Source organism: Chiroxiphia lanceolata, chromosome 29 (assembly GCF_009829145.1).
Source record: "Chiroxiphia lanceolata isolate bChiLan1 chromosome 29, bChiLan1.pri, whole genome shotgun sequence".
Taxonomy (NCBI): Eukaryota; Metazoa; Chordata; class Aves; order Passeriformes; family Pipridae; genus Chiroxiphia; species Chiroxiphia lanceolata.
This window is the reverse complement of record NC_045665.1, coordinates 1,250,091-1,261,959: the sequence shown is the minus strand read 5'-3', so window position 1 is coordinate 1,261,959 and position 11,869 is coordinate 1,250,091. Positions and strand designations below refer to the sequence as shown.

The following is an 11,869-nucleotide window of genomic DNA, read 5'->3' as shown; positions in this document are numbered from 1 at the left end:
ACAAACTTTGATTTCCAAATGCCCATTTTTCCCTAAATGCCTATTTTTCCCCCAACAACCCTTTCTTCCCCCCATCAAAGCCCTTTTTTTTTTCCCCCTGAACTCCCGGTTTTCTCCCCACAAACTCTGTTTTTCTCCTCCAACTCCCTTTTTCCCCCCAGCTCCCTATTTTTAACCCCTTCTCAAAACACCAGCCGAACTCCTTGGCTGCCTTCTCCCCTATTTGATCCCGAAACAGGAAATATTTTCTCTGCAGAATTTAAACAAAGCTGGAACAAACCCGAGATTCTCATGTTGGGTTGTTGGCTTTTGTTTGGTTTTTTTTTTTTATTCTGTCATCAAGTTGCCAAAATGTCTCCATTTATTTATGTCTCCGAAGTTAAAAGAATTAATATGTAAATATTTGGAATTGCTTGTCTCGGAATTGTTCCGCCCGGGCACGAGGGACGTTGGTGGCTCACAGGCTTGGAGTGGGATCATCTTCCGGGACAAAAAGCTCACAGAGAGAAAAATTCATTTGTTTTAAATAGCAAAAAAGCTTCCCGTTTTTCCAGAGGGATCTAAATCCCAACCCGAGGGGGATATGAATCTCATCTATCATCCCAGGGGGATATAGATCCCATCTAGCTATCCAGAGGGGGATCTAAATCCCATCTATCCACCCAGAGGGGAATATAAACCCCACATATCCACCCAGGGGGATCTAAATCCCATCTATCCACCCAGAGGGGAATATAAATCCCATATATCCACCCAGAGGGGAATATAAACCCCATATATCCACCCAGGGGGATCTAAATCCCATATATCCACCCGGGGAGGGATCTAAATCCCATATATCCACCCAGAGGGGAATATAAATCCCATGTACCCACCCAGGGGGATCAAATTCCCATATATGCATCCCGAGGGGGATCTAAATCCTATATACCCACCCAGGGGGATCTAAATCCCATATATGCATCCCGATGAGGATCTAAATTCTATACATCAACCCCGAAGGGGACCTAAATCCTATATATCCACCCAGGAGGGATATACATCCCATCTATCCACCCCGGGGGACGTAAACCCCATCTGTCCGCCCCGAGGGGGACATAAATCGCACGTATCCCCGCCGAGGGGCTCAGATGTTCGGAACAGAGCTATTTCCCGGCTCTGAGACCCCGCGGCACGTCCCGGGACCCTCCCGGACCCCTCCCGGTGCCACCGCCCCCCCCCGCCCCTCGGAGCCCCCCCCCCCCCGGCCCCGCCCCCGCCCCGCCCCTCCCCGCCCCACGTGCTCAGGGCGCGCGCGCTGCCCCGCGCGGCTCCCGCCGGCCCCCGCGCGCCAACACAAACCCCGCCCCCCCGCCCCTCCCACCCCGCGCCCGGACGGGCAGCGCGCTCGGCCAATGGAGAGGCGCCCCCTTGGGCGCGGCGGAGCCAATGACCGCGCGGCGAGGGGGAAGCCCCGCCCCGGAGGGCGGGGCGTGGCGTGGGGGGGCGCCATGCGCCGTGTCATGGAGGCTCAGTGTGCGGGCGGCCATTGACGGCGCCGGAGCTGCGGCGGAGCGGCGCGGCCGGGGCGGCCCCGGCGACCCCCGACCCACTCCCGGCGCGCTCCCGGCGGTCGCCGCAGCCGCAGCGACCCCCGCGGCCGCTCCCGGCCACCCTCCCTCGCCAGTGCGGAACCGCGGGAGGGGGGGGGCGATGGAGATGAAGAAGCGCATCAACCTGGAGTTGCGGAACCGGGCCCCCGAGAAGGTGAGGGGCGGCGGGGCCGGCGGGGCGCGCTCCCCTTGCCCCGCGGGGCCGTCGCCGCCGCCTCGGGCCGCGCGGGCCCGGCGGCGCCGCCGAATCTGGGTCAGCCGTGGCGCAGGGCCCGGCGGGGCGCGGGCGGCGCTTCCGGCGCGGCCCCGGGACCCGCGGGCCGCCCGCGCTCCCCCTGCGCCTCCTCCCTCGGGTCGCCCCGAACTTCCCGGGGGGCTCGGCGGCCCCGGCTCCCCCCCGCCGTTAATCCGCCGCTCCCGCCGGCCGCAGTAAACAGGTCACGGCGGCGGCCCCGGCCGCGGCCCGCCGCTCATCCCGGCGCCTTTAATTGGTGTTAATTACCGCCGTTTCCCGCGCCCGCCGCCCCGCGGGGTCCCCGCACCCCACTCGCTTTCCTCTCTCTCCCACCCACCCCCCCCCCCCGCGCTTCCAACTTCCCGTTTCTTCGGGAAGAGCCAAAAAAAGGGGGGGGGGGGAAAAATCCCGAAGCCCGTGGAAAAGCGGGAGCGCACGTGCGCTGCCCCCGCCGCCTCCCGCGCTGCCTCCGGAGCATCGCTTCCCAGTTTCCCACCGAGGAAATCCAGCACCTGGCTCGCCCCAGGTGTAAAGTCCACACCCGGCGCACGTGGGTTTTTGGGGAGGAAAAAAAGTTCCCGAAAGTGTTGATTTAACTCGCCCGGGTCGTGCTCCCGTGGAGTTTGTGGGTTGCAGGTACCCGGAGAGGCCTCCGCTCGCTGCCAGCGTGCGGCTGCCGGGGGCGAAGCCGGGAAACCGCCCCTCTCTCCAGGCAGCTTTCCTTAAAACTCGGTGTTTTTATGGAAAAAATAAAGTAATAGCGGGCAGCTGGCCCAGTGCTGCCCGGGGTCTGCAGCATTCCCAAATCGTTGCTAATGAAAAGTGTGCGGGGAAAGGGAAGAGTCACCTTGTGCCTGTCCTTTAACGAGTGGATGTTCCACTCTGGATAAAATAATTTAAAATTAATTGGCTGCTCCTCGTCACCGCTTCTCCAAGCACACGACCTGTGTATTGATTACCAAGCGTCTTTGGCATGAGGAAATGATTTAATTGGGCTTAAATAACCTGCAGAACTCTCTGGGAAAATCATCTGGAGTCGGAAGGTTTTGGGTTCTGAGTGAAACTGGTTTGAGGGGTTTGGATATGCACAGTTAAATGGTGAGCCTTGAGGATAAGTTGGTGGTTGGCTGCATACACAGCAGTGCTGTGGGGAGCTGTACCAGGGTCCATCCAGGGGGAGTTTTGGGGCCAGGTGGCAGTTTTTGCAGAGTTTGATGCACGCTCAGAGGAAAGAAAAGCACTTTCAGATAAGTGGGTGTTGAGGATTTTGGGGCACAAGTCTGGTGTGAATTTAAACCAAGCCCCAAAGCAGCAGCCACTGCCCCGGGTCGGGGCTCAGGTGAGTGGGGGGCTTTGGTGACACCCACACGTTGTGGCCTGTTGGCAGGTGACGGAGTTGGTGCTCGATAACTGCCGGTCCAGCAACGGGGAAATCGAAGGGCTCAATGACTCCTTCAAGGAACTCCAGTTTCTCAGCATGGCCAACGTCGAGCTGACGTCGCTGGCCAAGCTCCCCACGTTGAGTAAGCTCAGGAAGGTGAGTATCTCCCGTCCACCGGCGCTCTGGGAGGGCAAAGTCACAAAGTGACGAGCCACGGTCACAGTTGGGCTTGTGTGGTGCTAACGGTGCTATATCTGTGAAATTTTGGGGTTTTTTTTTAAATATGAAATTGTTTTGGGTGTCTCCAGTTAATTATGGCCAGCTGGGCTCGTTCACTGACTCTTGGGTGGTGACTGCTTGGCTGTGGACGTTGTGAAGGTTGGCTGTGCCTTGGTGAGCACCAGGCCTTGGTAAGAGGCCCTTGGATTGCTGGCAGTGAACTCCAGTCCTAATAACTTAAAACTGAGGTGCCCAAACCCATGAGACTTGCAGGAGCATTTTGTAATTTCCAGCTTAAAGGAACTTTTTGACAGCCAAAGCTTGTTAACTTGAGCGACTCTTCAAAAGTGATTAAACACTTAAAGAGAGAGCAAATAACGATGAAGCAGCTGAATCTAAGGGTGAGAATCCAACTGTTTAATTCTTTTTTTTTTTTCTGTACAATAGCTGGAGTTGAGCGACAACGTCATTTCCGGAGGCCTGGAGGTCCTGGCAGAGCGATGTCCAAATCTCACATATCTAAATCTAAGTGGCAACAAAATCAAAGATCTTGGCACTGTGGAAGCTCTTGTGAGTATGAAGTGGGAGGGGCTCGGGAGATTTCATAAATACTATTTTTTTATCAAGAATCCATCAGTATTTTTGGGAATGGATTGGTACAAACGTTTGTCAGCCTCGTGGTCAGCCCTGGTTTGAGGGACTCGGTGCCGTGGTTGTAGGACAGCACGTGGAACCCCACTGCTGGAAAATGCTCCCATGTTGGGTATGGGATGTCCTGAGCGAGAGATTGTTGGGCTTGTTTTGTCTTTGAAGGAAGAGTGGCCCAGGTGTGTCATGCTGACCCCTCTGTGCTCGTTTGTTAGGGTGAGCTTTCATTAACCTGTGAGGTGACTCAGACACGTGTGGGATACAACCAGGAGCAAACCTGGGGAGCAGCAGCAGTGGGTTGGTGAAGCAGAGGAGGGAGCTGGGGTGATCTCTTTCCCTGTTTTTCTGGATGATTGGGGTGTCTGTCCAAATCTGGGCTCTGCACACACAACCCAACCCCCAGGGTGTGAGGGAGTCTGTGGGTTTAGGAGCTCTTGGGAGCTGTGGGGCGTTGATCTGCACAGGCATTGGGGGTTCAGCCACTGCCAGAACTTGGACTGAACTTCTGGGGTGAAAAATGCTGACTAGAAATGAAGGATGGGGACAGAGTAAATTCTGCGACCACACTGTACCTGGCAGCATCACGGGGGTGCGTCGAGAAGGGGAAAAAACCCTTTTTGTTCGTTTTCAGCAAAATCTGAAGAACCTGAAGAGCCTTGACCTGTTCAACTGTGAGATTACGAACCTCGAGGACTACAGGGACAGCATCTTCGAGCTGCTCCAGCAGATCACGTACCTGGACGGGTTTGATCAGGAGGACAACGAGGCACCGGACTCGGAAGACGATGACGACGGTAACTTCCCGAAGCAAACTGGGAGTAGGAATGGGCTGCTGGAATAAAGGTCTCAGTGTAGTGCAGGGACATCCTGAGCACACGAGGGTGATTCTGCTCGTGTTCCTGAAGCGCTGAGTCCAGAGTGTGTTTGGTATTAACACACTGAGACAGAGCAAAAGCTCTGTCGGAGGGGTCGAGTCCTGCAGGAGCTGCCTGGCATTAAGGGAATTGGCCTAAAAGTACTTTTAAAAAGACACAAATACTCTCTAAGTTAGTTGTTGCCAGCAGTAAAGCTGCTGAGTGATACAGAGTGAGGGGACACACACTATTTTGAATAAAAAAATCAGAATTTTACAGAGTTTTGCAACGGCTTCAGCCCCGTGAGTCAGTGTAATATGATTTTTGGCTCCAAAAACACACCAAAAAGTTTCCTTTTGGTCCCACCTTGGTTGCAGTCCTTAAGGAGGCTGTTTTTGCTGTCAGCAAATCCTATAGGCTTTGGGAGCCTGGATTTAAGAGAACTTGATGGAAGCCCAGCGGTTGATACTTGGAATGTGAAAATAACCCAATATTTGAAAACAGATTAATAGTTTAAGTTGAAAATGAATTTAAGTGTTAAATCAGCTGGTGATGTCTTGTCACTTGCTGACCTGGCTCATGACAGGGATTAGTGCTCCAGGCACAGGAAGGAGGTGAGGGGCCATCCCTTTGGAGCTGCAGGTGTTGCATTTCCCAGTCATCAGGTAACAGAGGTGTGCACTATGTTAAGCTGGCTTTGCCTTAAAATATTTTAGGGTTGGCTTCTGTAGTGAAGTCCCTTCCCCTGGTAGGAGTTAGTGTTTGTACCTGCTTCAGGTGTCGAGTTTTGCCTGAAGCTTGTGATGGAAAAACAGTGGGAGCCTTTCGTAGAGGAAAAATGACAAAGATTAACTCGGTTACAATCGTGGTTGTTTCCCACGTGTGGCCTGCATTTAGGGAAAAAAAAAAAGTAAAAATCCCCAAATCCTTCTGGAAAAACCTGTTAGAGCCAGCTCACCCTGATGTATTCAGAGAGGAGTGAATGGCCTGTGTGTGTCCTTCACTGCAGAAGGGGATGAAGATGACGACGATGATGAGAATGAAGCGGGGCCTCCAGGAGAATATGAAGAGGAAGATGATGAAGATGATGGAGCTTCAGATTTGGGGGAAGGTGAAGAGGAGGAGGAAGTCGGTCTTTCTTACCTGATGAAAGAAGAGATTCAGGTAAAGTTGGTAAAATCTGCCAAATGCAGGAAGGGAAGCTCCTGTGGGGTTCTGTGGATATGGAAAACGGTTCCTGTCCAGTTCCAGGGGGTGGAAAACAGCCGCCTTTTACAAGGTGATGGGTAGAGTCTTGATGAAAATTCAGTGAGAGTTTGCTTCCTATCAGGGAGTGGGTTCAATTCCCACATTCCAAGGGCAGATGTCAGATGGGCTGTTTCCCCATTTTGACTTGTCACTTTCCCCTGTTTGTAAAGTTCCACCGAGCAGAGGGATATGAAAACAAGACTTGAGTTTGTTGAATTCTCTGGAGCTGATTGTTTACATTTCTCAGCTTAAAACAAGACAAAAAACCAACACAACAACTTACTCATTTTCTCACAATAACTTGGGAAGATACTGTTGTGCTTCCTCCTCGTCCTCAGCCCTTACAAAGGAAATCTAAAAGCCATTGGCATCTCTCTCTGTCCTGGTTAATTTGTCAGTAACTTCTGAGCTGGTACAACATGGGGAAAAACAAAGAAATGAGACTCTGGGGCCAGCTGCTGCCCCAGCAGGATTTCTGCTTGGGATCAGTGTGGAAGGAAGGCTTCAATAAACAGCAACTGTAAAAATGTTTCCTGATTTTTGTACAGGATGAAGAGGATGACGACGACTACGTTGAAGGAGGTGATGAGGAGGAAGAAGGTAAGTGCTGAAGTTCTAAATGAAACAATCCTCTATAATTCTATACTTCTGTGGGGTTGGGACATGCAAATTAACACAAAAATAAAAAGTAAAATAAAGCTGAGGCAGAAACATCAGTTTTCTAGAAGGGAAGATGCTGCATCTCCTGCGCACTTGGGAATTGTCTTTTTCCAGCGCGGAGAGGAGCAGGACTGTGGATTTGTTATTTCCATACATTGCAAATGTCCCTCAAGTGCCCCAGAGGCTCTGCTGGCAAAGCCCTGGCAGCCAGGAGCAGCTGGTGCTTTCCCTTTATCCAGCTGCAGGTGGCTTCTCTGTAAGCAGTTCCACTTCAGGGCAGCTCCGGGGAGTCAGACTGAGCCCAGGAGCCTGTCCAGGAACTCTGATGATATTTATCTCTCCAGTCTTCTCATCAGTGGCTGTAACTCCTTAATTCCGTACATTTTGCTGGCAGCCACGGGCATCATGGTCAAACAGAACGAGGCAGGGTGAGGGGCTGGTGCTGCTTTGAGGTGCAGTGTGTGATCCCGTGTGGAAGACGCGGTGTCTGCACAGGCTGGTGCTGCTCCGGGGCGTTTGCCAGAGCACCAAGTTCTGTTTGCAACAAGTTGGTTACTGGAGTATTTGTTAATAATTTTCTTCATAAAAACTTCCACGTCTGTGTGAAGCCAAGTCCCAGAATTTCTCCCCAGCTGAGCCCCCATCTCCTCTGTACACTGGGCTCGGCGGAGCGGGTTTGGGAGCTGGATCTTCCACTTGCAAAAACGGGAATTTTGAAGGAGCAGGGTGAATTCTTCACTTTGTACAAATGCAGCCCTGGGGTTGGGATGGACAGCGGGCCAGGGAATGACTCCTGGGGAATTCCTGGATTGGAAGGGGCAGCATTGCACTGCAGGCTCCCACCACCAGAGCGCACAGCGCGCCGCCCGAATCCGACCTTTTCCTACGGAAAAGCTCCAGGATGTTGTCCGAGATCCTGGTGCCAGAGGTCTGTCCCTGGGGCAGAGGAGGGACCATGTCCCACCTGGTACCTGCAGGAACCGCTGTGCTGGGCAGGGCGTTGGGGCAGCTCTAAAGAGGGAGCTTGGGAGGTAGGAAAAGGTCACTTGCATTTCAGTTCTCAAATGTATTTTTTAATCAATCTGCTGGATATCACCAGTTCCCGGGTGGAACATCCCGTGCTTAGCTTGACCCTGGTTTGATACGGCCTGTGCGGATCAGTCAGTCAGCAAACAGCTGTTGCTGTGGGAGCAGGGATGTTCCGTTGGGAATGCCCTGTGTGGAAGTGCTGTGGCGTTGCTGCTGTGGGAGCAGAGCTAACGGGCTGCGTGCATCCCTCTTCCCTTAGCAGAGGGCGTCCGAGGGGAGAAGAGGAAACGAGAGCCCGAGGACGAAGGCGAGGAAGAGGAGGATTAATTTGCAGGACCAGACTCTCCAGTTACGGAAGACGCAATAGTGATTATGCAGCTCTGTATGTCCATGTACCATAGATGTCCCGACAGAAATCCTATGTTAACTTTTTATAGCAGAAGTGTGGTTTTACTATTCCTGCCCCTTTTATCATTCCAGATAAGCTCTGATAGCCCGTAGGAACCTTCTGTAGAGAACAATTTTCAGCCCTATAATCACTGAAGCCATTGGCAACTTCCCCCCCCCACCAGACTTTTCTTTGGAGCTCTTTAATTTCGTACAAACTTGCTGTGTTGGTCATCGTTAGCCCCCAGTCCAACCCCCTGTCCCATGGGTTTAATATTGGGAACTTCCTTCAGGATTTTAAACTTTTTATGCTTAAAAAGATGAATTGAACAATGCTCTGTGGCAAATTCCACAGTCTCTTAAATCAGTTGATGCTAAGCTGAGTTTTTCAGGGATTCCACTGGAAACACCCAACTAGGTGACACCCGTGTTTCAGCTTTTTAAAAAGTGACTCCTGTGATATTTTTTAAGGCTTCTCTCCATTTTGGGTGTTCCAGGGTGAAGCCTCAGTGGGTTTCAGAAGATCTTTTTGTTTTCCTGCTTGCTCCGATGCTCAGTGTTTGGAGTACTCACTAGATTCCTTCAAGGGTGTATTTTGGCAAACTGAAAGAGTTGTGTTCCATAAAGGGTTGCAATCCATAAGTTTTCTCCCAAATCCATTGTCACTGCAAGTATTAACAAAGCAATTAATGTGTAGTTTTAACCCATTTTGCCAGAAATCTTTGTTAAACCTTCACTCACTTTGCTCTCGCATTGTCATTGTGGGAATTCTGCACCAATCATGGCTGTAAAATGTATAAAATAGATGAAATATGCATTTCTGATGCAGAAGTGAACGGGTAACTCCTCCAAGCGCGTTGTTTTCCAACCCCCTCCCCCCCCCCCAGCTTTTCTAGAACCGTTGAAGGGAAGGATGAACCCAAGTTGGTCCTTCTCTGCATGTCACCTCTTAGACTGTGTAAATCTGGCTGAAGGCAAAACGCTCAGTTCGTGTGTAACAGGAATATTTGGGGGTTTGTATCGAGTGGCTGCGGAGACGCACTGGGAGCAAGCGCAGGGGACGTGCAGAGAAGCTTTTCCCAGCAGCCTTTAATAATTCCTAGCAGTTCTGCCCCGATGTATCATCTTTCCTGTTGGAAACAAGTTCCGACTTCCAGCATTCCTCCTTCAGCCGCGATCTGGGTTTCACGCAGCGTAGTCGTGATATCGCACCGACTGACGTCTCACGTAGGTCCTGAACCAAATATCACACACAGCTTTATTCCAGAGACTTATTTTTGTATCTGTCCTGGCTGCCGATAGCTGCCGGAAACTGGGGAGAGCCCGCGGGTGGGAAGAGGGAGATTCCTGGGCCTGAGTCAGTCCCCCGTCGCCCGGTTCCCTGTGGATGTTCCATAGGAATTGCACACAGTAGTTTGATGTGACCTCCGGCTCTTCAGTGGAGTGTAGATCATGCAGGGTTGAAGTTCTGCAAAGCCCCATTCCCTGTGTCTGTGGTTTTTATCCCCCAACTAGAGCCTTAACTCCGGGTTTCTCCTGTAGCTGTGCAGTGGTCTCGGAGCGGAGTCAGGCGGGCGGTGGCACACTCGGGAACAGCTGACTCCTTGGGCTTTGTGTTTTTTTAAGGAATATCTCCAAAGACACTAGAAAAGTCATGGTAAAACTTCCTTTGCAGCCACAACCGAGTCCTGTGTTTGTGATGAGTCCTGGATGGGTCAGTGCACATCTGTCATGTCCTGGGGGCTCTGGGCGAGGCACTCGCTCCATGCTCAGCTTTGAGAGAAAAGGTGTTTTCCCATCCTTTTGCTTCTTGTTTTTAGATTGAAACCTGTTATTTATAAGTGTGTCTGTCACAGCACCTCCCTGTCAGGGTTTTCCTTAACTGTCTGTTACCAGTGCAGATAAAATTAGTTTTAAATGGAAAAAAAAAGAGTCTATTTTGATGGATTAAAATGATGTGGGTAGTGGGCTCGTTTGGGTGAGCGAGTCCCGCTCCCGAGACCAGACAGACTGAGCTCTGAGGGGTGACAGCCCTTCCCTAGGCCACACTTCCCCAGCAGCCACCACATGGAACCCGAGCCCCTCACAGTCCCAGCTCCTGCTAATCTGTCGGTCCCAGTGTCACCATCCCCAGTCCCGTGCCCTCCGCTCGGCATGCAGCAACAGCGTTTTTTAACGAGGAATTCAGAGCCTCCAGATAACTTTTGAAACTTTTTTGCTTGGTGGGTGGTCTTTTCATGCAAATACGTCAGGGTGGGTTTTATATTTTGTAGAGGTTTTGTCCTATTTTAATGCTCTTTGTATGGCAGTCTGTATATAGTGTGGTTCGGTTCCTTCTCCGACTCTTTCCTGAAACTTTGGAGTAACTGATTTTGTGCAACTGTGTTTTGAATAAAGCCATGACAGTGTTAAATTAAAGACAACAGCCCTGCAGCACTCTTCTGATAACTTTTAGTTGTAACAAAACATGTTTCCTCCCCACGTGTGCTGTAAATTTTAAATTAAAAAGTTTTCAAACCGAATTATTTCAAATAAATTGAGACTATTGTATTGGATTACTTCTTGGGATATGTCCAGCTGTGGAGAATGGGATGTTTCTCAAGGAATGGAGTAAGAGGGAATAATTGTTTCCTGTTATCTCTTAAATGTGGTGGAATGGGGATGTGTCTTTCTGGGGATGGAACTTGGACTTGTGGTACTTTAGTTCTTGGTAACGTTGTAACAGTCAAGGAAGGATGTTCTGTGAAACCTGGATAGTCCCCTGAGAGTGTTTCCAGGTAAGTTTGACACGTCCAAGTCTGGCTGAGTCTTAAGAAACAAGAAGTATAATCGAGAGCCTGGTTCTGTTTTGGTTTTCACAAAGCCTGACTTGTGCCCTGCAACCTGGGCTCGAGTCTGGTGCTCAGTTATTCCTCAGAGAAGAACAATGTTTAAAAAAAACCTGCTGCTCCTCCCGAGCCAGACAGGGCATTGTTTTATCTTGGGATTAGTCCAGCATTCCTGGCAAAAATCCCCTGGATGCACTTGAGAAAGCCAGTAGCAAACAGGCTTTTCTGCTGCTGGATGAGCAATTAGGCAAGAAAGGGGTGGTGGCTTTCTGGGATATTTTATTTAGTTAGTTTTAAAGGTGGGGAGGAATTGCCGTTCCAGCAGAAGACCCGCACTGGCTGCGACCAAGCGGGACCCGAGTTAACAGGTTAAATCCACCTTTTGGGGGTACAGCTGGGTGAGGTAAAACCAGGCTGTTGCGCTGTGGTACTTTCACTGCGAAGGACTGTGGAGGAAGCTCAAGTGCTGTGTGGGCACATCTTCAAAACCAGGAAAAACCTGCGGTGCGGCCGATGGGCTCCCGGGCTTGTCGCGACGTGTGGAACCAGCTCTGCCCGCCCCAGCCTCGGGTTTACACAGCGCACCTGCCGCCACAGCGAGCACCTGCCGGCTCCCGGGGCGCGGGACGGGCTCTCCACGGTCCAGCCGCGCCCCAACCTGCGCTCCGTCCCCGCGGGGCTCGGCCGCCCTCCATTTTGTCGCAGGGAGGGGAAGCCGTGCTGGCGGGCGGCCGGGCAGCTTCCTCCCTGCTGCTCCTTCCTCCTCCTCCTCTCGGGGCTTTTGTCTT

The 11,869-nt window shown here is 51.7% G+C and overlaps 1 protein-coding gene and 1 long non-coding RNA gene across 3 annotated transcripts; one reads left to right on the top strand and one right to left on the bottom strand.

Annotated features, from left to right (window-relative positions):
- Positions 1–1,461: 1,461 nt before the first annotated feature.
- On the top strand, positions 1,462–10,811 carry ANP32E (acidic nuclear phosphoprotein 32 family member E). Of its 2 annotated transcripts, none has more exons than XM_032713329.1 (7): positions 1,462–1,746; positions 3,215–3,364; positions 3,875–3,997; positions 4,707–4,869; positions 5,939–6,093; positions 6,726–6,777; positions 8,129–10,811. In XM_032713329.1, the coding sequence occupies exons 1-7, from the start codon at positions 1,693–1,695 to the stop codon at positions 8,191–8,193; spliced, it is 762 nt and encodes a 253-aa protein (XP_032569220.1). In that variant the 5' UTR covers positions 1,462–1,692; the 3' UTR covers positions 8,194–10,811. The 2 variants fall into 2 exon arrangements, with proteins under 2 accessions (XP_032569220.1, XP_032569219.1); XM_032713328.1 differs by having other exon boundaries at positions 8,126–10,811.
- On the bottom strand, positions 2,671–6,091 carry LOC116799889. Its single transcript, XR_004361135.1, has 2 exons — positions 5,296–6,091; positions 2,671–5,013 (listed from the first exon to the last, which is right to left on the bottom strand). It is a non-coding gene; the product is annotated as an uncharacterized LOC116799889 (long non-coding RNA).
- Positions 10,812–11,869: the final 1,058 nt, after the last annotated feature.

Bases quoted from the DNA above. Each gene is read 5' to 3' on its own strand.
- ANP32E (XM_032713328.1), top strand. From the start codon at position 1,693: ATGGAGATGAAGAAGCGCATCAACCTGGAGTTGCGGAACCGGGCCCCC. The intron at 1,747-3,214 runs GTGAGGGGCGGC...GCCTGTTGGCAG, and splicing joins GGAACCGGGCCCCCGAGAAG to GTGACGGAGTTGGTGCTCGA. The intron at 6,778-8,125 runs GTAAGTGCTGAA...CTCTTCCCTTAG, and splicing joins AGGTGATGAGGAGGAAGAAG to CAGAGGGCGTCCGAGGGGAG.